The sequence below is a fragment of the Pantherophis guttatus genome, chromosome 3 (assembly GCF_059756535.1).
Source record: "Pantherophis guttatus breed Tessera chromosome 3, ASM5975653v1, whole genome shotgun sequence".
NCBI classification, from domain to species: domain Eukaryota; kingdom Metazoa; phylum Chordata; class Lepidosauria; order Squamata; family Colubridae; genus Pantherophis; species Pantherophis guttatus.
In genome coordinates, this window is record NC_142065.1 from 78,868,195 (window position 1) to 78,895,856 (window position 27,662).

Here is a 27,662-nt window from a genome sequence, read left to right on the forward strand (position 1 = left end):
GCGTTTGAGTAGAGCATTTTCTTTAGCATGCAACGACTAGCTACTTTCTCTTTCTTTTTTTCTAGGTAGGGATCCCATTTAGGTCTCCGTCAGTTCCAGAAATTGCTGTAAAGATTATTCGGCAATGTGATTTCACAGATCACTTAATAGAAGCTCAAACATTCAGCTGGGTTACGAAGTTTTGCAGTTACCTGAAAGCAAGACCATTAGATATATATGGTTTTTACCTACTCCAAAAAAGACATGTCTTCTGCCACTTACCTTTGTAGGATCCTGCTTGCCGATTTCTGCCAGGGTCTGAATTGCAATGACCTGGATGTATTCAGGATATTTAACATTCTCACACATGAGTTTCACTTGTTTCAGGCTGCTGATCTGACCGGCATTGGCAATAGCTTTCAGAGCTAATGCAATTTTGCTTTCTTCTTTTTCCCGAACTGCCTCAGTTAGGAGGTTGTGGAGAGGCTATAAAGAATAAATAATAAACAAACAGGATGTGGGTCTGTGCATTCGTATGCATATATTTTCATTTCTTTATCCAAATAGTCTGTATTGCTTTCTGCAAAGAAAACTCATGTTCTTTTGTTGCAATATTATCTATACGTAATCAAGATTTAGATTTTGATTTCTATCTAGATCTGTAGATAAAATTAGCCATATACCTCAAGCAATTTAGGATGACAAGTTCGAGAAGTGGAACATTGCCTGTTCACCATAGTCCCATATGCCAGATAAACTATTTTTCCAAGGATAGATGTTTTGTCAGGGATTTTGGAAAGTAATTCCTGTTGGGAAGAAAACAAAATTGTTCTTAGAATTTAGGAGAACATTCTCAATCTAGGGTCACAAAGCATACTATGTAGATTTTAGAAAACATGTTATAGTGCCATTCAACAACAACGTAATATATACTCACTACTGTCACTTTAGCAGTTTCCTCCACTCTCGTAATATCCAGGTTGGCAAAATGTAAGGTTGTGGGAATAAGCCAAATCAGGTCATCATATGACAGTTCTCCACTGACTGCTTTGTCCTTGATGAATTTTACTGTGATCAAATTACCCGCATGGGCACATGAAATCAATAGGACTTTTCTGTAATGAATAGAAGGACACATTCTTAAAAATATCATGAATCCTCCAGTAAAGATATGTTTTCTGGCTGATTTTTCCATGAATCTTGATCATTCCTCTGGAAGAACAATAATTGGGATTTCAGGAGATTAAGGTAAAGCTAGTATGCAATATACAAGTTAGCTAACTTACCTAGCAACAGGGCTTCTTGAAAACCTATTGTAGAGAGTGTTCAGATCGTTGGATGACATGCGTTGTATGATTCGGACTAATGCTATAACCTTGGTGTAAAACATTTTATCCTGCATCTGCCAGTGCACTGATTCTTGCAAGAGTTGCTCAGCCTGTCCAAAGAAAAATCAAGAACAGTACATACTCATTCCAACTGCCAAGATCATGGTGTTTTCTGTTTGGTTTTGAAAAGGTTAAATTGTTCACTATTTCATTTTACTACCTGCTGTACAAGATCTCTGTTGAGATTTTCCAGCCCAGGCAAAAACAGAGTTTTGGGAAGTTCAAAACGGATAGTGGTTACTTCAAACTCTCCTTCTTGTTGTTGTTGTTGTTGTTGCTGCTGCTGCTGTTGTTGTTGCTGCTGCTGCTGCTGACCTTGTTCAGGTCTCACTTCTCTCAAAATCAACAATTGCCTGGAAGAAAACAAACACACACGCACATGTATATAACTAAATCATCAGAAATGAGGACTCATCCATTTGCAACACTGTAGGATTGATTCCAGAAAGTCAGAAGAAGGTAACTAGAGATAAGAGATAATGCAACCAAAGCCAACGGAAATGCACTGCTATTCAAAGACTTGGACTTGTCCTCACATTGGATAAAAGAAATATATTTGAGCTATTTGCTTATTTTCTAAAAGTTTTTAATTTGAATTCCCCACAGTGTATCATTCATCCCTAAATGTAAGACTAGTGCATTCGATTCCATAGGAAATTATGGTTTTTATGAGGTTTTTCTGCAAATATGATCAATTGCCAGGTTATGATAAGTATTATATTATATTATTATGAACCATGATGGCAAAGTGGTTAGAATGTAGTACTTCAGGCTACTTCTGCTGACTGCTGATTGCCAGCAGTTTGGCAGTTCGAGTCTCACCAGGCTCAAGGTTGACTCAGCCTTTCATCCTTCCAAGCTCGGTAAAATGAGGATCCAGATTGTTGGGGCAAAATGCTGATTCTGTAAATGGCTTAGAGAGGGCTGTTAAGCACTGTGAAGCGGTATATAAGTCTAAGTGCTATTATCACACCTAAGATATTTTTCCCATTGTCAATTAAACAAATACAGTAGTGGGCAAAATCCTTGAGAGTCAATGTTATCCTTCCACAAATTTAAGGCCACAAAAATGCAGTTCCTCTTCTTTTGTTCTGAAAATGAAAAGTGGTGTTGGCAAAGATATATTTGCTGGATTGGTTTCTGTTTCCATGCAGCCTGGATCTCCTGGTAGATTACAGTAGTTTAGTACAGAACAGAGAAGCATAGATCTATTGAAGTTACATTCTAATGTTGCCATAGTTTAGAAATGCCTTTCAACGCATAGAGAAGGTGGACTGAAAAGCAAAGGAGACTAAGCTTAGTGCAAAATATTTTTTGATATTGCTACTTACTCAGCTTTCATATATCCAGTAGCATCCACTCCGCCTAGAGGGAAGTCCAATACTTGTTCAGACTTGACTTCAGTGATCAGGTCACCTTTACTGTCACGCTTCACTTTGATGAGTAAGGCAGATGCACCTTGAACAAATTTCTCTCTCTAAATAACAAAAAAAGATATATTTCACAAGGAGAAATACAATGTAATTTTGCATCGAAATAGTATGCTATTTTAAAACTGTGGCTAGCAGCTCTTCCTCCCCACCCACCCCATTTTTTAATATATAAATACAAAATCCCTGGTCCAGATCAGAACTATAACCTAAGAAATGGGGGACTCCGCTCCCCTCGTGTCCCAGTTTAGGATCTCATATTTGTAGTTTGCAGAAAGAAAGCCCTCCATTAAAGCTAAGAGACCCACACCAACATGTGAGAAAATAGATGTACAGCATTCTTACTTGGAAGCAATTGGGTTGCTGGAAGAGCTGGAGGTAGGGGATTCCAACAGTCAGCATAATTTTTTGTTTGCAGTTGTTCAAGTCCCTGAATTTGTTAAACAAATAGATGTTGCTGTTCTTCTTCTCCTCGTAGAGAACATACCTGGTGTTGCACTCGCCTTCAAGTCCATCCTGCCAATATTGAGAAACTCAGTTTGTACAAGAACACGGAAACTCTGATTCTCAATGAGAGTCAGAGGAAGAGATTTGCAGCAGGTTTAAATAAAATCAGGTGCATTTAAAATGTCTACAGCTCAGGGACATCACTTTTTTTCTCTCCTTTATCTGCTCCTTTACATTTTGTTCATTTACTGACATTTTTCCAAAGCTAGCAGGAAATAGACTTCTCAGTTGTTCAAGAATATCTGAAGAATCCCTTGGGCATGCATATCCACATATTTGAGGGAGAATAACAATTGATACCTAAACAGATTGGTTCAAATCTGGCTATCTCGAAGTCACTATTTCCTTATTCAGGAAAAAAAAAGGTAAGCAAAGTGGAAAATTACAAAGAGCAAACCGATATGCTTTGAAATCACATTGCTCAAGGAGGTAGGAGACACTTGATTCTTCATATGTTAATGGATTCCAAATGCTACCAGCTTTAGTCAATATGGCCACAGATGTTGTTCTGCAACATCTGGAAGGCTCCAGGATTTTTTTTAGCTTAATGTAAATTGTGAAGAAAGGAGGTATTGTACTGCAGTAAAATAAAGCTTGAAAAGATGAAAAAAGATGAAAAAAAAGCCTAACCTCCAGTACTTCATATTCTCTATGGTTCCGTGGTGGTGTGACAATTAACAGGTTCAGAAGGCCTTTGAAAAAATTTCTGCAAAGTGTAGCTTCATTCTTTGGTAAACGGATGGAGGTATATTTTCCACTGTAGTTGAAAAGGACTTTAGACTTCTGGCATTCAAGGATCTGTTTATATTCCCTTCGTGGTTCTGACAAGGTGCTTCTCGGGTGGAATCCAGCAGCATGTTGTACTCTCATGTTCCTTATCTAAGAACAAAATGGAGGGTGGAAAGCAAGAAAGGAAGCAATTGTTAAATCTTGTGGATACCAATAGGAGAAATTAAAAATTGTTAATTTGGAAGGGATCGTGCTTATTCCCCATTGCAGAATGTGTTTTAAATTGAAATAGGAAACAAGTAAAAAAATGTACTAATATTATTTTACTGAGCTGCTATTCCCCCCACTTAAAAAAAAAAGACAATTTCTGCACTAGCCGATCATAGCAACATTCAACAATAAAAAGTCTGCTCCCATTAATGATTAATTGGCATAGTGATGTAAACATGAGACTCTTACCCAATCTACAATTGACCTCATCCCTACTGTTCTCACAATGCCATGTGCTGACCAGTACTTCCTCCAGTTGAGCAATAAGGGAGTATAATTGTCCATCAATCAGCATCCCACCCTTGTCGTGATTTCACATGGCATTTGTTTTTGCAGTGTGGAAAAGAAAATTATCATTCATTGGGTGGAAGAGCTGCACCGTCACCTAGATCTATTTTCCAAAGGCTAGTGAAGTGGTGTCATGTCCTCATGTCATCTCTATCCCAATGGGAAGAAGAGCAGGACATACAAAAATTCCGGCCAATAGGAAATGGCTTGCTCCCTAGATTCAGCTTTAGTATTGCAAAGTTATTTGCAATCTGTCCAATCTCTCTGGGACCAACACCCAGAGAGGTAACGGCTGGTCCACCCCAGTTCAGCAACTATTTGAAACACCTTCACTAATTACATTTTAGTTTGTGGAATGCTAATTTAAAATTCCATTATGCCTCAGTTTTAAAATCACAGTTGTTCTTGTCAGGAGTATAATGCACTTATGAATGAATAGTTTAGGATTGCTTAACTTTTTTTAACTGCAGACAAATAAAGTATTGAAGCTTAAGATGATTGTTTTTCCCTTGTCCTATTGTACAGAAAATGTTAGGTCTGACAATGAATGTACATTACTGTACAGCATAGAGTAAAACAATCCTCTCTCTCTGGTTACTGTTTTATCTACTTGCTATGGAGTTTTCTTCACCTCTCCAACATAAAGCCTACTTTACCCTCTAAGAAGCCAAAGCAAAGCTGGCAATCTCTTTGCATCGGGTGACAAAAAGCTTAGGTTTTTTTTTAAATCAATCTGTGGTCCATATATGTGAATATTTCTTGAATGAATGTACAGTATAATTTCCCTTCAATTGAATGGGCTTGAGAGTTACCGAAAGGAAGAAGGGAGAAAGCTTACCTGAAGCACATGCTCTGGTTGACCTGTTGTGATCATTACATCAGTTTGTATCGATAGAAGACCCTTTCCATAACCTTTATCTTCAACTCCATTTTCAATTAGGACGGTGTAATTGTACATCAATATTTGTCCGGCAGGAAATTCTGGTTCTACAAACAGAAACAAACATTTATGGTTATCTTCAGTAAAGAAGACATTTATACTAGGCTACAGGTTTTAACTGAGTAAATTCCATGATTATTACCCTGACACTTTAATGGGACAGTGGTAGGTAGATTTTCATTAAGGGCTTACTATTTATATATGCTAATTTTGAGTCTCTTTACCTTTTGTGCAAGTCACAAAAGGAAACAAAAAGAATGCATTCCATTTTAGCAGATTGCTATTGTTTTTGTGTGTTGAATAATAACTTACCTGTATTTTTTTTAAAAAACCCTCAAAAATAGATATCAATGTTATATAATTTTGATCACTAAAAAAGATTTAAATGAAGAATTTCTTTTTTACTCATGTGTCTCATGCAACTCAGCTAATGCTCTTTCCTTTACTCAGCAGTGACTTCCTTTACTCAGCAGTGACAGCCCAAATGTCATTTTAATATGCTGATTTAATTATAAATACAAATATGAATATACTTACTGATGTCAACATTCTCAGTTCCTGGAAGAAGAAAAAATGCATAAATTGTTGAATACAGTTTTAGAATAAAACAATAGAATGTACTTGTTCTTATTTAAAATATCCAAATGAGAATTGCAACATTATGTTTTATTATATGATGAGTTGTCTTGTTATCATCATTAGACTTACCAGCTTCAGGATTCTGGGCTTCTGTAGGACAGAAATGTAATATTTAGTAAATATATTAATTTTCTGAACTACTTTTATTGTAAAAAATATACAAGTGGGTATTACAACATAGTTATACTGGTCTGTTCAAGATTCCAGTCACTTAGGGACCCCCTCTTTCAGGATATTTTCTTTCCACTGTTCTCAAGTGTTTTATCATCCAAATGTCAAGTTATCTGACTATGTCTTGTCTTTCCCTCTGGTAAGAATGGGTCTCTCTGCAAATCATAGCTTTCTATTGATACCGTTCTTATCTTTTCTAAGGCTCTACACAGTCTCTGTTTTTGTTGGATCTCACCACCAGTAGTTTTTAACAGTGATTACACAAATCACTTTCTGGATGGTATATTCATGTTTGTACCAGCAAAACCATTTTACTAGCAATGTTGGCAAGTGTGGGAAATCAGGAGTCCAGACGGTTCAAATGTATATATAGGTTTATTGCAAGCTTAAGCTTTCTACAAGAATCTGAACTACTAACAGTCAAAGCATATTAACAATAGATAAGAATCAATGGAATTCAAGATGGGCTGGACTTAGTTCTCTTATGAGCATGAACGGATTTAAGATTGATGTTACGTTTCACCCGTCTCTCAGTCTCAGCCTGATCGTCTCTTACAAATGTTAATCCATCCCTTATGTACTGTAAAGACTAAATCATTAGCCAGACTCATTACTAAAGTAACTAAAGTACTTGAAAATCAGGAAGGCCATTTTAAATTTTCAGGGTTCTCATTTAAGAATACACCTAGATATTTTTTTGTCTCCTTCTGTTTTGATGTATCATTGTTTCCTTTAAATTGTTAACTGTTACATATTAAATCACATCTGTTTCATGCTTTTTTTAGGAAGCAAAAAAGTAATTATGTAGAGGTTTGACTTTAAATGTGATGGTCCTTAAATGAGTAACAATCGATTAATTGTTTAATGTCAATTGATTTTGTTTAATGTCATTTCAACAAGAGGTAATTTTTCAACTTACTTGTCAGGGGTTTCAGGCTCCCTGGTAGAAAGAAAATGAACATGTTATAATGTTAGTTTTACAGTACAGTATATGATTTATATGTAATATATATATTCAAAAAACCCATATTGTATGCTGGTTTATAACAAAAAGTCATTAATCCCAGCATAGTTCTCATGGGCTAAACATTTCCACAAAGACTATTAAAAAGCTCCATTTACTGTACATTCATTGCTTTTAATAAATACATAATAATCGGATTGGCATGTTTTAATTGTATAATTTACTAAATAATTACATTGAAGTATAAAATAATCAGAAGTATTTTTTTAATTAGCAGGATTACAAGTAAAGAGCACACTTCCTCCCCAAGATGGCTGCTGGAAAACCACAGAGTATTTCTGGCTAGTGAAAGTGCTTTTACTTGATTTACATTATTATTGGATATTCACTACAGGGATTTTTTTATTTTATCAATTTGTAAAAAGTTTGGAGCTTATTTTTCTTATTCTTTCTTTTAATTTTGTATTAAAATATCCAGAAAATATCTTCCCTGCTCCTTAGTTCATTGTCTTATTCTGCTTTGAACAACTCTCTCATCTATTTTATAGAGGAACAACATATCAGATTACAGAAAAGGGAATGAGGCTGACACTTGTGAAAAGACTCTCTGATAACATCCTAGCTGAAAGCTTTTTTAAAAAGTTTGATGAAGTTATAAAGGCCCTGGAAAACATTCAAAGTCAGGCAATTGTAAATAAATTAAACCTGCAAAAGGAATGTGATTTGAAAGCAGTAAATTCACTGGGAAGAAATATGGACCCAGACTTAGAATTAACTGAGTCCACTCCATATGCCTCCCTGAAATTCAAGCCTTTCTTATAAAAATAGTAGAAAACTATCTAAGTGATAAATTGGTCTTCTTTAATTATATTGAAGGGATTGGAGAATGGATTTATCACAATTAACTGGGAAAAAAATTCATCTTGACTTTTTTTGGGAAGATAGACTGGCTTTGGAGATTGGATTTATTATATTTAACCAGAAAACAATTGACGGTATTAAGAAAAAAAAATCACAGATATTTGATCCAGGATGAATCAGTGTTAATTCTTGGGAAATATGGTGCAGTTAAGAAACCATGGTAAATTTTCTATGGGTTGATTACAACAATTTGTTAATAGAGGTTTTGAAATTTTACTTGTCATTATTATTATTATTATTATTATTATTATTATTATTAACTATTTTGTCATTAATACAGTATATAGATGACAGGTTAAAAACTTGCAAATAGAACTAGTAGTTTAGTCATTTAAAATTCTTTGGGCCTGTTTCGCAAGGGATGGAAAACTAATACTATTTGGTGTTTTTTTTCCTTGTTTCTTCAAAAAATTGTGGTGTTTTGTATTTATTTTTACTAAAATAAAATAAAATTTAAAAATAAAGAGCACACTTCTGTGTGTTTGAGCCTCTTTAAATTCTTGTCTAAAAATATGGAGCAAAACTACCTAATGGTTTTGACATACGAACTAACAATTGAATGAAATGCAAGTCATTATAACTGTATAGAAGTTTTTATTTAGCATGTACCTTTTAAAGGTTTTATTTTATATTATAATGTTAATAAAAATGTTTTATTTTTTCAAGTGTTAATTCTATATTTGCTCTGCACTCGATTATAAAATTGTATATAAGGCTACAACTATTCATTCAAATTGATTAAAGCACATAACTTATCTTTTGATTTACTGATTATTGATTATATTTATATACTATTCTAGTTGCTCACAATGTTAGAGAAATATCTTGCAGAAGGATGATTGCTTTTCGCTAATGGGGCAGGATAATAGTCCTGTTTGCAAGATGTAATATCAGGCCCTAGCAGATTTGCGACTTATCTACAAAAGAAAGTACATCACCCCTTTTTCAATGGTGGAAAAAATGTTTCAAAAACATGCACGGTATAAAATAGAAATGATATAAAATATATTGATGCCCTACTTACGGCCTTGGAATTTCTCGGCAGCTGAGGAAAGAAATTCAAGGGATTACAATATGAACAAAGTAGAATGGAGTTATCTTTTAATTTTAAAATATATTTTGACTAAACTATGCAAAATTTTACAATGGAGTCATAGTAAAAAGAAAGCCATACTTACCCACAGTGGCCACTATGAGTAGTAGGACGATTCCCTTCATGGTGAAGGTGAATGACAACTCTCACCCATCCTGGGTATTTTATAGAGAGATGAGAAGCATCATGTGATCTGTGTCAACCAGGATTTTGCTGATTGCACATTTTTTAATCAGTTTCAGCAAACTTTTTTTTTTTTTGGACTTCTACTGAACTGTTCCTACTTTTAATCCAGGAGAGAAACGAATTCTATTTTTCTTCTCTCTTTCCACAAATACATCCATATTTTTTAAGTTCACCATACATAAATTGCTACACTATTTTTGAAGGTCATCAAATATTTCATAAAAATATATTTTAAGAGGTTTTATTTCCAATTTTTACTTCTGGCTGATGGCCATTTGGGCACTCTTTTAGGTGATGAAAATTTTGCCCTGGTTATTTTGACCTAACGTACGATGCAAATATTTACTTAACAGATCATCGTGAGGAAAAGACACTGGTATCTTGCATAACATCTGCAAGGTTAGTTGATGTATGAGGTTTTTTTTCTTGTACAAGGCAGTGCAATCCTATATGCCTTTTCTCGGAAGTATCCATGTATCTAGTGTCAGGATTATAACCATAGAGAAATCCTATACAGATAATCCTCAACCTATGATACAACTGAGGCCAAAATTTCTGTTGCTAAGTGAGACAGTTGTTAAGTGAGTTTTGCTCCATTTTATGACCTTTCTTGCCACATTTGTTAAGTGGAATTGTTCGTTTAGTAATATGATTGTAGAGTTAATCTGGGCTTCCCCATTGACTTTGCTTGTCAGAAAGTTGCAAAAGGTAATCACATGACCCTGGAATACTGTAACCATCAAAAATATGAAGCAGTTGCCAAGCGTCCAATTTTTTAATCATGTGATGTGACCATGGGGATGCTGCAATGACCATAAGTGTGAAAGATGGTCATAAGTCAACTTTCCGGTGCTGTTGTCACTTTGAATGGTCACTAAACAAATGGTTCTAAATCGAGGACTACCTGCAAAGGGGAAGATAGTGAAACAATAGAGTCCCTCAAGTTAGCAGAATTTTCTTTTGCTGAATTTCACAAAAACAGTGGGAAACATTTTGTCAGCTGTAATGTAGCCAAGGAACCTCTGCAAAATAGAAAAGGCAGCATGGCCATGAGACCGCACACCATAAGCCTATCTCCAAAGGCTTAATTTTGGAAATCCTTGTGAGAACTATCCAGAGAAATACCAACTGCAGTAATATTCTTCAGCTGCAACTGCACTGCTAGGATAAATCAAATCTATGCTCATTCATGCTGGACCTCACTATTGATAATAAGCATCATTTTTCTTTTATGACTCCTATATCTGCAATGCATCTGTTCATGTGTGCACTGTCAGCTTGTCACTTAAAGAATTGTAGCCACATGGCACCACACTTCTACCCTTTTAGGCCTACTTTCTGTACCTAAGCTTTAAAAAAATCATTAATTTGTCTTTAATTGGAAGACGAGCATTGCATTTGCTCAATGTTTTGAGCAAATACATAATATAATTACATTTTAAGAGAGATCCAACCAACAGTGGTATGGTAATGTTAGTATCTAAGATGTAAGATTACAAAACAGATCCTCACAATATTTTTTTATTCATTAATGTTAATTCCTACATGTCTTGATCATACATTAATAGCATCAAAATATTGATAACTTTTGAAATTACTTGCGTTCCAAGTTATCAAACTAAAAACTCAGCTAACCATTAAAAAAAAACAACACCGAGAGAATGGAATTATTTAGCACTGAAAAAGAGAAATTCGAGATCTTAAATTAGTAAGAGAAAAAGGAACGATGTTGGTGTTGTTATCCTTCATTTGGTAACTTTCAGACAACCAGGGAACATCAGGATCAAGAGTTGTTGTACTAGGCCCTTCCTCTTTTTCAATACCACGTCACTGAGAAAGGGTGAAAGGAGGGGAGAGAGGGCTGAAGAAGTCGGATAACTAAGGGATCCAAAAGAAAGGAAAGAAAGGGGCATGTAGGACATGACTAGGCTGAGCCCAAGGAAGAGGTCATGAGTCCCTTCGTGCCGACAAGAGATCTAAATCCAGCCCACCTTGAATTCCTTCTATTCTTATATCCTGCTAATTTCCCTTGTCTGCTCGTAGTTCAGACTCTTGTCAGAGCTCAAATTTACAATAAATCTTTATACCCATTTGAACTGTCTGGATCTCCTGATTTTCCTGGCACTTGACATTAATCTGAACTACGAGCAGACAAGGGGAATTAGTGAGAGAGAAGAGTAGAAGGAATTCAAGGTGAGCTAGATTTAGATCTTTTGCAAGCGTGAAGGGACTCCTGACTGATGATGCTTTTGACTCCTCCATCAGGCTCAGCCAGAGGTGGGTTTCAGCAGGTTCTGACCAGTTCTGGAGAACTGGTAGCAGAAATTTTGAGTAGTTCGGAGAACCGGTAGTAAAAATTCTGACTGGCCCCGCCCCCATCTATTCTCTGCCTCCTGAGTCCCAGCTGATCAGGAGGAAATGGGGATTTTGCAGTAACGGGGAAGGAATGGAGATTTTACAGTATCCTTCCCCTGGAGTGGGGTGGGAATGGAGATTTTACAGTATCCTTCCCCTGCTATGCCAACCATGCCACACCCACCAAGCCATGCCACACCCACCAAGCCACGCCCACAGAACCGGTAGTAAAAAAAATTGGAACCCACCACTGGGCTCAGCCTGTCGTCTCCTATAGGGCAAGTGGTAAAAATCCTGAAAAGTTTTGAAATTATGGGTCTGTGATAGGATTTAAATCAAATCAAAACTGAGATCCATAAACCTTAAATATTCCCCCCCCTTGTCATCTTCAATGTACGATAAAGGAACAACATTAAATAAATATTATTTAATATGTTTAATTTTTTTCACATTTTGTTGAAGCCTTGGCAACCATTCTGAAGAGCAAATACTGACAAGAAATATAAAGGATAAATAAGTATTCATAAGACTAAAAATTAAAATATATTAATTTATGAAACATTTTTAGAAATTATTTTTCCACTCTGGCAACACTACTTGCAAAGGTTACATAGCCCTGTGATACAGGTCACAATGGCCAAAGAATTGATTTGAACATGAAAATATTTGCAATGATCAGCAAATACTCTAGCTTCCAAAGTAAATGTCTGGTTAAAATGGGAACAACTATGAACCAGAAATTTCCAGAAGGCTGGGGTTCAGGTTGACCTGCAAATCAACAAGAACCTTCTGTTCTCCTAAAAACAAGTCAACTTAGGAAAGCAAAAAAGGTGAATGACAAACTCAGTTTTTTTCAGTCAGGCTGATTGTTACTAAGTGGAATTCTTTGTTTTGTATTCTATTTTATAATATGTCTAGATTAGATTCTATACAAGAGATTAGTTTATAAGTGACTCAGTTTTTAAGTGCTTATAACAGGTATAAGAATTTTTTTCTCTCATGAATGAATTGTTTTAAGCCACCAATGAGCAGAGATCACAGTCAGGTCAGAATAAAGAATAAGTCGAGCCCCATCCTATTCTGTCACATTTTATGGAATCCCTTTCTTAAAAAAAATACTCTTCTTCCTTTATTTATTAATTTATTAATTTTATTTCTATACCGCCCTTCTCCTTAAGGACTCAGGGTGGTGTACAGCCTGATTAAAAGCACAAAGACAGACAAAATTTAAAAATAATTAAAATTATTAAATGATAGGCTCAATTTAAAACCCCAAATTTAAAATCCCATTTTTAAAAAAACCCAATTAAAATCTTTACCTAGCCCAGCCTGGCGGAATAATAAGGTTTTGAGGGCACAGCGAAATACATGGAGATCAGAGATTTTACAAATTTCTGGGGGCAGCTCATTCCAAAGGGCAGGGGCTATCACAGAGAAGGCCCTCCCCCTGGGTGTTGCCAGCCAACATAATTTGGCCGATGGCACCCTGAGGAGACCCTCTCTGTGGGAGCGGACTGGCTGGTGGGAGGCTACTGGTGGCAGAAGACAGTCTCGAAGGTATCCAGGTCCGATGCCCTGGAGCGCTTTAAAGGTGGTGACCAACACCTTGAATCGCACCCGGAAGACCACCGTATCCTGGAGACCATTAAGAAAAGAAAAGATGGCAGAATACAGAATAACGGGAGTTGAAAAGGACCTTGGATCAGTGGTGGGATTCAAGTAATTTAACAACCGGTTCTTTGCCCTAATGATTTCTTCCAACAACCAGTTTGCCAAACTGCTCAGAAAGTTAACAACCGGTGCTCCCAAAGTGGTGTGAACTGGCTGAATCCCACCACTGCCTTGGATATCTTCTAGTCCAACCTCCTGCTCAGGCATGACACCCTGTTCCATTCTGGACAAATGGCTGCCAATTTCTTCTTAAAAACCTGTAGTAATGAAGCCCCCAGAACTTCTGAAGGCAAGCCGTTCCATTGATTGTTTTCATTGTCTACATCTACATGTCAGTTGCAAGAAGTTCTTGAAATTAAACCAAGATTTGTGTACCCCCATAAATCAGAAATAACCTATATTATTATGTAACTGTTTCTATATTTCGAAGGGCACTAACTGTAGCATGTGATAATGCTTTCACCACAGCACTTCTGGAGGGCAGATACAAAAATGTCCCGGAACGAGCTGAGATTCTGCCCCTGTGCACAAGGGGCCACCGAATCCTTAGCATATGTCCTCTTTATACTGTACCTCTGTAAAGATTCATGTACTCATAACTTTTCACTTTGATGCAATATCCAGGAAATTCTGATCTCTTTGGTGTGCAGTTGTTACTATCGGATCAGCAGTGTGCAGTTATTACTATTGGATACATTTTCTTTGAATGTGGTTAAATTCTGCTATCTGTAAAACTTGGCTGAAGTTGGCCGCCTGTCAAAAAAAACTCACCACTAACTATAAAGTACTGTGATGTCTTGTTCTGCTTTGTTTTATTTTATTTCAATGTTTTAGTTTTTAATTCTGGTCTGTGAGTGTAATAAAAGATTGATTGAAGGATTATGAAAGAACAGAATTGGCCCTAATCATGCTTTACCAATCACAACTCAGTTAGATCCCACTAAGTAAACTGAGGAGAATGGCTGACAGAGAAGATCCTTTTAATGGTAACACTCCAGGGAGATCCATTTGACATCTTCTTAAAAACTTTGCTTTATGGCCAAGTCTCATAAAATCTTTGATATTTATAACAAAGCCGCTGGTTAGCTGTTGTAATATACTTTTTTTTTTACACGAGGTGAAACTGGCTATATCACTCCCAGTATTAATAATTATAACAAAAAAAAAAAAAACCTAGAAAGTTGATACTATAATTTTATTACGTAATTTATTGCATTAAAAAAATAGAAAGTTGCTGCTTTTGGTTTCTTTCTTTCTTTTTTTCTCTTCCCTCATTTTATCCTTTTACCCTCTCTTTTTTCTATGGTCTTTATTTCTATTTATTTGTATTTGTATTTTATACTAAGAAAAAAACGTTTAATAAACATATATTATTTCTGCTGCTATTTCTTGCTTTCTATTATTTTTATTTTTATTATTCCTTATGAGAATAAGGCAGCCCTTATATTTAAGACAAATGAAGAATACTTTAATTTTATTCTAACTTCAATTCTATTCTCAGATTATATTGTATCACATTAGCTCCTGTTTTTTGGATTTACAGTAAGTTTTAATTACACTTTGCTGTTTGGTTCATCAACCTGAAACTTGATGAGTGAGGGTTAATTTATAAATGTAATCAAATCATTAATTCATATTTTAGCTGTACTGAATGCAGTGAAGCAAATTGATTATGAAAATAAATGCTTACTAAATTAAACTGGGTCCAGCTTGTTGCACATATCCACAAGTACAAAATATCTTCAGTGGGCCAATTCTTTATTGCAATTTCACTGTTAGATACTAATTAACTGTTTATGACCTTATTGAAATTTTCACTGACCTGGCAAGTCAGTTCATCAGTCAAATATTATCAATTGACCGGTCAATCAAGGATCAATTTTTGTTCACTGTCAAATATTGCCAAATATCCCATGAAACTGTGAATGTCATAAGCAAATGGCAAATAGAATATTTCTATTTCTTTCAGGTATAATTTCTTGGCAAGTCATTTTTTTTCTCTTAGCTTTGCAACAGGAATCATGTCACTGTAAGAGACATTATTGTAGAAGTATTTTTGCTAATAATGCTTGAAAAAGTCTCTACTGCTTGGCAATTTGCTTTGTTATATTGCTATTAATTTATTTTTTCTTTATTGGGTGGTTGCTGTGATTTAAGATAGAAGCAAGTAGAATTGTTCCTGATCCATTCCTGTTTATAATAGACAGAATCTTCTCAAATTTCCTAAAACTGCAAGATATTCATTACAATTTAATAAATTTATTTTTAAACAACACACAATATTTTTGTAACTTTTTTTTATTAAATTTGCTTGCTGCCCATCTTGCCATAACTAGCCTAATTAAACCTGTTGAAGATTTAAGTATCTGATCCCTGGGAGATGTTCTTCAAACCATCTCTCCTTTGCAAGGATAGAGAAAATGCTAGGAATGCAAGAAAAGACCTGCTGGACCAGGTGGAGATCAATCTTAGTCCAGCATGTTGCTTTTCAATTGCCAGACAGAGATCTCTGGGATCTTTGCAGTGGTAATGGATCTGATCATGCTCCACATCTGCATGCTGGTGAGTTATAGTATCTGGCTGGGTCCATTTTTACATCAGTAATGGGGTGAGCTAGGTATGCTACTTACACACTTACACACTCAAAATGACTATGTTGGTGACAGCAGGAATTAATTGACAGATCATTTGGAAGTCTGGTCTGCATCCATAGACCTTGCGTATTGCAAGACCTAGTGATAGGTTATAAGTCCTGTGCTCCTTCCTCCTCTCTCTTCTTGGCCCTCCACCATTGTCAGATGCCGATCAAATACTAGCTGCCAATCAAACAGCAGTGTTGGGCCGGAGGAAGAAGGAAAATGGCTACCTGGCAGCTCTGCAGCTCTAGAGGCTTATGAATGGCCTCATGAAGAGGATGAATAAATGGAGCCAAAACCCAGGACTCAAAAGTAACAAGGCAAGCCAAAGAATGGACATCATGCCGAGAAACAGGCAATTATAAAGGAGGCAGCAGCTGAGAAAGACACCTTCATTTCCTTCCCCCAAAGTGGGGTGAGGTAAACATTTCTTCTAGCCCTTTTCCTCAAAAAGGACCAAGATTGGAAAGAGGAGAAGAATCAAGAACAGCCAGGAACAAACAATGAGAAAAGATGAAAAGAAAGGAAAACTTGGGCAGAACAGAAATAGAAGCTCCCCCCACAAAATCCTCTGTAGGTAAATAGTTTAGCTCTCTAGAGAGTGACCATATTATACAGAGATTAAGAAAATAGGAACACCGAAGTCAGCAATAACCTGTTAAGATTAGAAACATAGAATATAAATATATTAATTTGATTTATGTGACTGCCCATCTATATACTTGACTAGGCAGCTAATAATCCAACTAGAAAAAACCATCAAAAATATTAACAACCCAGAGCATAAAGCAGCAGCCAAGAACATTCATGTTATAATAGCCATTAAAAGGCAGATGTATCACATCCTTTTCTCTATACACATTCTACTGTACAATGACAGAAACAGCATTAAATGGTCTCTTTTAATAAAAAACTTATTTTAATTCCTTCTTTGATATTTTTGATTTGTTGGGTGGGTAGAGAGCAAGGGACTAGTAAAACGTCATATTATTACAGCACATGAAAATATACTAAAATTGGACTTTTAAGGATACAGAGAGCCTATATAAAGTAGATATTGTTTCATTACTGAGATTTTCGGAAGTGGTTGAAGCATTTATAAACATATCCCTTTTCTGCATAAACTATCCTTCCATAAAAAGCTATCCCCACCACAGAAGGGATATACCAAAACAGTCATGCAGGTTGCCAGTGCTGTGGGTTTACTGGGGCTGGTCAGTATGGTTATTGGTGGTTGAGACAAGAACCCATAAAGCCTTCCTGATGATGTGTGCTTGGACCCAGGTAGTCCATACATCCTTGATGGAGGTTCTGCCGGTTCTTAAAAGACACGCGTATCGCTTCTCATTAAGAAACCATTCCTGGAACCAATGTTCAAAAAATGTCATCCCATCTCCAACCTTTCTTCTTAGAGAAGACAGTTGGTTTGCAGGCTTTAGAGGGCCTTTAAGAAACAGGAGCTTTTTCAGTCAGGTGTACAAGACCAAGATTTTGTATTTAATTGATTGCAATCTTTGCCAGGATCTTTTTCATTGCTCAGTGGTCTCTTGAGTGTTGGGAATGAAAGAACACATTGTGGTGATGGTTTTCCTTTGAGTTTATTTGGACCAGGTCCTTGAGTATTTGGATAGGAAAGAAATCTACTGTAGTTCTAGACCTTTTATCTGTGAGGTCTGAGCTTTATACTCTCTCCTCTCCAATTTAACATCTACATTAAGCTGCAGGGTGGTTATCCATCAGCATGGAGTTAAATATAACCTGTATGCTGATGTTCATCTTTCTCCCTGTTCAATCAGTTCTTTCCCAGTGACTGAAGGCTGGAAGGCTATCTGTCTGGATAGGGAAGAATAAGCTTCAGCTTAATAGAATGGCTATGACAGTTAGGATCCCTTGGCCTCGGAACTTTCAATTTTTATGCAAAGTTTTTAGGGTTTTCCAGGACCAGTTTCACTTCCCCATACATAGCACCAGCAGTATGAACTCTCTGCTCCTTGAGAAACAGATGGTACCTGCAATTTGGATAGTGTTTGCACAAATCCCTTTTGTGTGCCAATTGTGTATATTTCTGCATCAGAAGTCCCTATTCATAGTCACTTCTTTCACGGCTGAGTTCACATCTTTACTGAGTTATATTATCATCCTGGTATCTTTTTCGCACTTAGTTACAGTCAGTTTAGACTCATTCCGAGTATCTATGAAGTTTCAGATTTTGCTCCAAAGTGCATCATTTAATGATTGGCTTAAATTGAAACACAATTTGATCATTCATCCACTTTGCAACACTTTTCCCCAACTCATAAGCACTGTAAAAACTGCTGTCAAGTTTTCACTCTGAACTTCTAAATGGGTACTGACTCTACTCTTATCCATGAACTGGAAGAAAAAAAAGACTATAAAATTTGAAATACACATTGTAACATTTATTTCCTTTTAAAAACTGAGATATTTTCAGAGGGGTTCAAGTCTGCTGATTTGCTTAGTTGAAGCATGCATCATCTACATTCAGATTGTGCTGTGGAAAAATATTGCAATCATCTTCTGAATTATCTGGCGTATCTCCACTCTAGTAAATATAAATTGGCTCGTCAAGAGTAGACACGTCAACAATTCTTACATCAGGAACATTACATATTGTCTGATTGCTGAATTCCAAAGGCCAGTTAGAGAACACTTTGACAAAGTAGAGACATAATGCTTATCTCTGATCCCACAATAAAAGAACTTCTAAAAAAGCACCCCATGTACATTTGTCCATATTGTGTAGTTCTTCATTTTTAAATTTTCTTTTCCTGAAATGTTTTTTTTAAAAAACCTAATCCTTAAGCATGTTTTTTTTTTTAAAAACCAAAAAAACAGTTGGCATGTAAAATACTATGGTTTGGGGAATGTAGGGCTTCATATATTTTATGGCATTATCACATAATGCTTTATATCTTATGCATTTGAAAGCTAAGGCCCTGCTTTTTGTTTAAAATATATGAAAAGAGGTAATCCAAAATTATACAATAAATATAGAACCTGCCATGTTACTCTATAATATACTATACATTCAAGTTAAGAGAAGAGTTTCAATGCCAGTTACACTTGAAATATACAAGTGACCAGTTCATCATAAACTAACTGACTGCTAAAAGTGCTATTTTTGCTTGCAAGAAAACATACCAATGCTGAAGCATTTCATCTTTTTCTTTAAAAAAATCACACATTTCTTCAATTAAAGAACCATATCATCTGTAATAAGAATATACATAAATCTGAATAAAGATTTGCTATTTATATTGAGGGAAGGGCAGACACTCTTTCTAAATGGGACAGAAATACAAGGAAGATTTTTGGGAGGCAGAGAGGGATTCTTAAAAAGCCACACATACAGCATAACAGCTATCACCATCAATTCCACTCATGAATAGTCTGTTTTGTGAAACTCAAAAAATTTATGGGTGAAACAGCTTAACAAAAAGAGCAAGAATGTTCAAAAAGCTAAGATGAATTAATTATGTGGTCTGTGCATAGGTCTGATAGTGGCCCATGTATGTTGTTCCCACTGTCTTCTGCCACAGGGCTGGCTTCCTTAATCTGCAGCATTAATGGCTCCTTTTTAATCTGGTTGGTCTTTTGGTCTTCAGGTATTTTATCCAGAAAAGTACTCAAACTGGGAGAAAACAAAAAATAAGAAAATTAATGCACTATTCTTAACATAGGCATTTGTAGAAGAGGAAGGAATGATAAAATATAGGATCATAACATCATGCAAATGCTTTATCTACTTTTCTCAGATGTCAGCCCCCATGTACATAAGGGCATCATTTTGACTGCACCTGCTACTGGTTCTCAATATGATGAGATGAATAAAAGCTGGTTCCCTTTATGAAAACATCCATCCATCCCAAACCAAATAGTTTGCCAACAATATACAACAACATATTATAGGTTCCAGTTTCTCTTATCTCTCCATTGCTACAAAAATAAAAAACTCTCTGTGCAGGAAGACGTCCATAGTTAATGTTGTACCCTTGTCCTAATGTATTACAAGTTGGGCATATGCCAAAGAATTCCAAAACCAGCCTCAGAACCAATAATTTTATTGAAGTCATAAGAAGAAATGTTTGCACGTATTTGCCTCCAATCTACAGACGCTACTGTGAGTTGAATAGCCTAGCACTTGCCTTCTTAAAACCAAATATTCCAATATATCCTATTGAGAAATAACTGTTTTGTCATTTATTGGAACAGTTTACTGTAATTTCTCCCAATTCAAAACACTTTGATTTTAGCTGTTTGGTGTTTTCTTTTGTTGGAAAAGAAAGAAAATAAGGAGAAAAAAACATACCTGTTTTCAAGAATATGCTGAGTTGATTGATAAACATCTGAAAATTTGGGTACACTGGACATGTGATTTAATTTCTTTTGGTGCGACCTGACATTTGTTAATGGATTATCTGATTCGGAACCTGAAAGACAAACACTGTTTCTCAGAAAAGGCTCAGGCCTTCCCTAAAGAGGCTGGCACCTCTATGATTCTTTTTTTTCCAGCACCAAGGGAAAATTCTGTATTTTATTTAATTCTCCATTATATTTTAAAACTGTTTTTACAATTATTAATTTTTCAGTGAATTGCTTTACTATAAGGTTTGTGCCAAATTTGTCAAGATTAGCATCATTATTGCTGATGGTGTTATAACCATTAGTTCCCTTTGTTACTTTTTATATCGACTGAATAGAAAGTGTTTTAATGCATTTGTATAGTCTCCAGAGAATTGTGATTGTTGGGAAGTTTACAAGAGAAATCAGTAAATTACAGCTAAGTCTACTCCTTTTTTTCAATCTGATTTTAGAGATAGATTTCCAAGCTGACAAATGTTCTCTTGTTGTTTCTAATCATTTTTTAAATTACAAGTCTTTGAAAATTCATTGAGTCAGATTGAGAAACTAATGGGGGTTGCATTTATGCTTTAAACAGTGGCCAAGAGTTCCCTTTTGTTTGAAGGGGTTCCCTCTCTTTATTTGGTTATAAGGCTAAAGCTTGTGATATAGTGATATGGAAGCCCAGGAAAAGCAGCTGTCCCTTCTCAAAGAACCTATTACCATTCTAAAGAGGTCAACTTTCTTTTGTTTTCTTAATAGCAAAATATCCTCTCATGAAACTTATAAAATAAATGCACCATGACCACTGATTTTCCTCTACAGTACCACCAACCACCCTGGAAAAGGGGAGAACTTACATAGATATGGGTCCTGGCTGGCATCCAGCCAGCTTGGAATACTCTGAATCAAAATACTCATTACTAAATCTACCAGAATGCGAGGTAGAATTTTTTAAGAACATACTTTAGAAGTACAATAGAAGTTAATAAGTAAAATAAACAAATGAACAAAATACATATATTGAACAAGTAAAGAAGAATAAGGAAAGGCATCTGTCATTAGCATTATGCTGTACGTTCACAATGCTAGAAAAATACAATGGAAAAGAAGAAGCTGTAACTCAGAATTGCAGACAGCAGCTGTAGCTGTAAGCAATAAATCCCAGAGATATTCACAGCTGGGAACAGAAGGGATACTGAATTCATCAAGGACAAGTAACATATTTTTATCTAATCTTATCTTTCTGGATGGGAGTCACAGATAAAAAAAAATACCCCAAATCTGAGGACATAATTTTTATTTCTCATAACTGAACTTTGTAGAAAGTTATCGGAAATGAAGATAATATAATAACATAAACTTGGTATATGTTATGCATATTTACAAAAATAGATACAGCAAGCAAAGTTTGAGTACTGGTGATTTTACTAAAACATCACACATTTCAAAAAGAAATCTTGCTAATTTCCCCATGTTGTCACCATACCATGAGCCCTTATTTTTTTATAGTTAAAATGGTCAGCAACATACAGCATACATGTCAGCAACCAGACCTTTCAAACCTCATCCATTAGCAACTTTCAGCAAAAGCCTTCAAACACTGGAGGCCACTGCTATTGCTAATTAGTTTCCTTAATCCTAAATTAGCCAACCATAAACCTTGTTACATTCTGGTACTCAGCCAGAAATAGTACACATCCTCTAATTCAGTAGTTCTCGAACCAGGACCATATGGTGTCCTTAGAATATTTCAAGGAGGCCACAGGTGAAAAATGTGCAACAGGGGACCATGGCATGTGAAAAAGGACTACAGACAAGCCAAGTGATTATACTGAAAATACTGCCTTTATTATAAATAAAAACATATATTTTAGTTACAAGCCAAGTGGCAATCTCTAGACAAGTTGGGTGGCACACAAATCTAATAAATAAATTTTATTTACCAGTAGTAGGACCTGGTCTAGAAAGCCACAAATGAAAAACAAACTCGGAAGGAGGCCATGGGCAAAAAGAAAAAGTTGCAAAACATTGCTCTAGTTAACAATCTCTCTATTGCCCAACAATATCTAGATTTGGACTGTTTGGAAGTTATGGGAGCCAATGCAACTACATAAGACACTGCTATAATACATTCACTACCTTTTTCTGATTGAACCTGGGTGTGCAATCATACTCTTTAAAACTGCTGTAGTTATTAGACAGCAACTGAATGTATGTATAAACCTTCTGAATTTTTGGAGGTGGTGTGTGTACTTAAAGAGATACCTGAAAGAGCAGACAGGGATGTCTTTGGGGATATAGTAGGGATCTGCTCTATAAACATAAAAATTTAGACTAGTGATATTTATCTAAGGACAATACTCTATTTATAAGTGGCCTCTACCAAGCCATGGCCTATTTGCAACTGGGGCTTGCGAGTAGCACGCGCAGCTCAACTCCGTTCATGTGGATATGCGCCAGCCCTTCACTTGTGCAAGTCAAGCTGCACGTGCGCGTGTGCATTGTCCCTGGTGCACAGCCCAGTTCCCTCCCCCCCCTTACTGGGCACCAAGCCGCAAAGGTTGGGGGACACTGCTCTAGACTAGATGGGCAGCATGTAAATCTAATGAATAATAAAAAAAATAACTATAGAGATGTGCCAAATTTATGGAAAGATGGATGTCTGGCCCGGAAACACTGTATCTGAAATATCTTAGATCACTTCTTGCCTGAAGACTTATTTTCAGAAATTCCTTAAACTTCCCTTAGAATTCCACATTAACAAATTTTGGACAAGTTTGGTCTTAAGCAGAAAAAAATATATTCCATTTACCACAATTATTTGGCTTCAACTGTAGACCTACAGAATGAAAGAATTATCACTTGTACAGGACCAAAACTAAACAATTTGTAAAGCTCTGAGGAGTGCCAGTTATTATTATATCATTTTTTGGTGGTTAAATGATCAGCATGATCCACTAAATCATATGAAATAGATAGGTTTCTGCTGTTAACTAGAAGCAGTCTGGTTCCCACTAGCCACTAATCACCAAATTATGATCACTGACTAGCTGAGAGCAGAATGTCTGTTTCTCAGTGTTGTTGGCATAGCGTTTGTTTAGACTAATAGAGAAAGGAAAAAGTTTCTTCCCCCATAAGTCATCCTGTTGAATATCAGAATATAGAATAACAGAGTTGGAAGGGATCTTCTAGTCCAACCCCTTGCTTCAGGCAGGAGACCCTATACCCGTGATGGCAAACCTGTGGCACGCGTAGCCATATCAGTGGGCACGCCAGCTCAGCTCTGGGGTGCATGCGCCCGCCGGCCAGATGATTTTCGGGCCTTCTGGGCCCACCAGAAGTAGGGAAACAGGCTGTTTCCTGCCTCCAGAGGGCGGGGGCGGGAGGGCTGTTTTTCTTTCTTACCTGGCTCCAGATCCTCTCTATTTATCTGGGAAGAGCGAAAACAGCCTTTCTCACTCCCTCGGAGGCTCTCTAAAGGCCTGAAATGGCCCATTTCCCAACTCCCGGTGGGACAGGAAGTGACATTTTTTGCTGTCCCCAGCCTCCAGAGACTCCTAGAGCTCCTGGGGAGGCTCTGGAGGCTGGGGACAGCAAAAAGGCACTTCCTGTCCCACCGGGAGTTGGGAAATAGGCCGTTTCAGGCCTTTGGAGAGCCTCCGAGGGAGTGGGAAAGGCTGTTTTCACCCTTCCCAGATAAATATAGAGGATCAGGAGCCAGGTAAGAAAGAAAAACGGGCCTACCAGGCCATCGTATGCCAGGAGCGGGGTGGGTGAGGGGGGTTGCGCACCCATGCGCAGGGCAGGGCGCATAGAATTATGGGTGTGGGCACACACAAGCGCGACCCCCCCCCCCGCATTCCTGGCACGCGATGGGAAAAAGGTTAGCCATCACTGCCCTATACCATTCTGGGCAAATTTGGCCACATGAGAAAGATAAGCTTGTATGCATCTATGTGTGGCTTCAACCTTCTATTTGGGCATCACAAGTGATTTATACCAACAAACAAGTATTTGAGACATTAAGGAGAAACCAAACCTGATAAAACATATATAAAAATCTTACTTCCCAGGAAAGCATTCTGTGCTTTCATCCGGTCAGCCTTATTTTGATCAGAAGTCATATTTAAGAACTGTTGCTTCAGCCAAACTCCACGGTCTTCCTCAAATGCTTTTCTCTGTATCAAGAGAAAGTATAAAATTACAAAAAAATCAATGTATTTAATGTTTTGTCAACTTGAAAAAATAACGCAAAATTACTTTTGCATTTTTTTTTGTATTTGTAGCGTATCATTTATTTGATTTATATTGTGCTTTATACTGTACTCTGGTGAGCACTCAAGGTAGCTAATAAAACATATAGTTAGTCCTCCTCACTTAATGAGAACTTGCTTAACGACTGAAATTACAAAACCTCAGAAAGGGCATTTTACAGCCTATAAATTATTTCTGACTATTGCAAAATGTTGCAACCATCAGCATCACCCCAGCATTCACATGATCATGATCTGGGTGCTTAGCAACCTCTTTGTACTTATGACGTGATTGTCATTTGCAATCTTCCCTTCCCAGAAAGTCAATGGGGAAGCTGGTAAGGAAAGTTGCAAACTACATCTCTTGACTCGGGGAACAGGATAAAAGAGGTCCCTGCATTTCCTACATGCTTGGATCTCAGCAATCGAAATCCAAATGCAGAGCTTTTTACGCTTCTGTGGAGAGCTCCAGAGACAGAGAGAAGGATCCCCAGTTCCCTGCCACGGCTCCTGTCCTCTGAAACATTGTGCCCTTCAAGGTGAGATCCACCCTCTTGGCCTTCCAAAAGAGCCTGAAAACCTGGCTTGGCCAACTGGCTTGGGGTCTCCCATTTTGGAGGTGGTTAGTAGATTAGGGGAAGATTCCCACCTCCACCCCAGTTATGCATTGACCCTTTTTATTCACTTTGTATTAATTATGTTTTTTCAATACTGAAGGTTTTAATGTTTTTAATATCCTAATTGTTTTATACTGTAATTTATGGCATCGTAAACTGCCCAGAGTCGCTTGATGGGTAACATATGAATTTAATAAATAAAAATAAATAAACAACTGTATAAGTGTCTTTCCTTAACAATTAAACCAATTTGTAATGAGAGAAGTAATCCCTTAGGCATGAAGCTAGTTAGGGCTTTGAAGGGCCACATCAATACTGCAAATTATGTTTAGTAAATGTTTGGTAACCAGGGAAGACCAGTGGGCCAATTCTTCATTGCAATTTCACTATTAGATACTAATTAACTGGTTATGACCTTAATGAAATTTTCACTGACCTGGCAAGTCAGTTCATCAGTCAAATATTATCAATTGACCGGTCAATCAAGGATCAATTTTTGTTCACTGTCAAATATTGCCAAATATCCCATGAAACTATGAATGTCATAAGCAAATGGCAAATAGAATATTTCTATTTCTTTCAGGTATAATTTCTTGGCGAGTCATTTTTTTTTCTCTTAGCTTTGCAACAGGAATCAGATGTTACTGTAAGAAACGTTATTGTAGAAGCATTTTTGCTAATAATGCTTGAAAAATGTCTCTACTGCTTGGCAATTTGCTTTGTTGTATTGCTATTAATTTATTTTTCCTTTATTGGGTGGTTGCTGTGGTTTAAATAGAAACAAGCAATTTTAGATAGAAGCAAGTAGAATTGTTTTCTGATCCATTTATATTTATAACAGGCAGAATCTTCTCAAATTTCCTAAAACTGCAAGATATTTATTACAATTTAAACAAATTTATTTTTAAACAACTCACAATATTTTTGTAGATACTATACAATTGCTGTACCTTCTATTACTATGCAATTTACTTGCTTAATTTTCATCAACTGAAACTTTTGGACCACTTTCAAGGAGTAGCCCCCATATAGAGAACATGCAGTAGTGAAGAAGGGCTTATCACTCAACAGATAACTAAATCTAACCAACTCTAGAGCAGCTCTTCACAGCTGCTATGTGTGAATCCAGTGGCAGCTATAGATCAGGAACCTGCTCCTTCAGGGGAATACAATGACATGCAACTAGTTAAGAATATGAGAAATTAATCCTGAAGTACAGACAATTGTGATGATGTTGGCACTTGAGTTATATAGTTGAAAATGAAATACTCCAACTTTTCAAAACAGCCTTGTATGCAGTGATAGCAGGACAATCTATCTTTTAAGTAAAAAAGTGCACGCTGTTATAAATATTCCTCCTTTTGAACAATCCCCACGTGAAACATATATGAAGTAAAAAGAAAGCCTACTGCATTTATGGATATAATTCTTGGTTATCTGATTGCCTAAGACAGTGATAGCTAACCTTTTTGCTGTCGCGTGCCAAAAGTGGGGATCATGCAGGGGGGTCGCACATGCGTGTGCTGATACCCATAATTCAATGCACCCCACCCCTCACACATGCGTGCATGACCTCCCCACGCTACCCCCACTTTTGGCACGCGGTGGGCCCAGTAGGCCCATTTTCTGCCCTCCCCAGGATCCAGAAGCTTTCTTGGAGCCTGGGGAGGGTGAAAACGGCCTTCCATCCCACACCTGGGAGGCCCTCCACAGGCCGGAAACAGCCTATTTCCCGACTTCAGGTGGGCCCAGAAGGCCCAAAAATTAGCTGGCTGGCACGCATATGTGCGCTGGAGCTGAGTAGGGCAACGCTCGCGTTCCCACAGATATGGCTCCATGTGCCACCTGTGGCACCCGTGCCATAGATTCGCCATCACGGGCCTAAGAAATTCCTAAAACTTCCTCCAGTTTTATGAAACAAAAAGTACCTCCAGTCCTAATCTAATAGCTGCTTCAGTAAAGCTTTTGCGCTCTTTTTCAAAGTTCTTCTTTTGTTCTTTGAACAACTTCCATTCTTCTTTGAGTCTCTCTTTTTCTTCCAGCAAGTAACAATCCTGTAGCAACATATTGGTATCATCATCACAGGGAGCAGTTAGCTGCTGCTGCAGATAGAATGTGAAGTACGGAAAAATCAAATAAGGTTATTTGAAAGCTACCTCCCTGACCACAATCAAGTTATCATTAGTTGCCAGAAAAAGTTAATCAAATAACATTAAAAACCTAACTGGAACAAAACAAATGGTATCACATTAAGCCAGAA

General features: G+C 36.8%; 2 protein-coding genes across 6 annotated transcripts in view; both read right to left on the bottom strand.

The window, feature by feature from the left end:
• Positions 1-78: 78 nt before the first annotated feature.
• On the bottom strand, positions 79-4,239 carry LOC117677333 (vitellogenin-2-like). Its single transcript, XM_034437488.3, has 7 exons — positions 3,935-4,239; positions 3,143-3,313; positions 2,699-2,844; positions 917-1,094; positions 663-785; positions 262-465; positions 79-105 (listed from the first exon to the last, which is right to left on the bottom strand). Exons 1-7 carry the CDS (start codon positions 4,172-4,174, stop codon positions 79-81), a joined length of 1,089 nt encoding a protein of 362 aa, XP_034293379.2. The 5' UTR covers positions 4,175-4,239.
• A 15,342-nt stretch (positions 4,240-19,581) lies between these two features.
• Positions 19,582-27,662, bottom strand: part of SSX2IP (SSX family member 2 interacting protein) — a 30,994-nt gene continuing 22,913 nt past the window's right edge. For 3 of the 5 annotated variants that reach the window (XM_087889885.1, XM_034437115.3, XM_034437114.3), the window contains exons 11-14: positions 27,331-27,504; positions 24,599-24,710; positions 20,498-20,618; positions 19,582-19,819 (exon numbers count right to left, since the gene is read on the bottom strand). In XM_087889885.1, the coding sequence (XP_087746011.1) occupies positions 19,648-19,819; positions 20,498-20,618; positions 24,599-24,710; positions 27,331-27,504 (579 nt within the window). In that variant the 3' untranslated portion in view covers positions 19,582-19,647. The remainder of the gene's footprint in view (positions 19,820-20,497; positions 20,619-24,598; positions 24,711-27,330; positions 27,505-27,662) is intronic. The other 2 variants (XM_087889887.1, XM_034437117.3) reach the window with 1 other exon arrangement.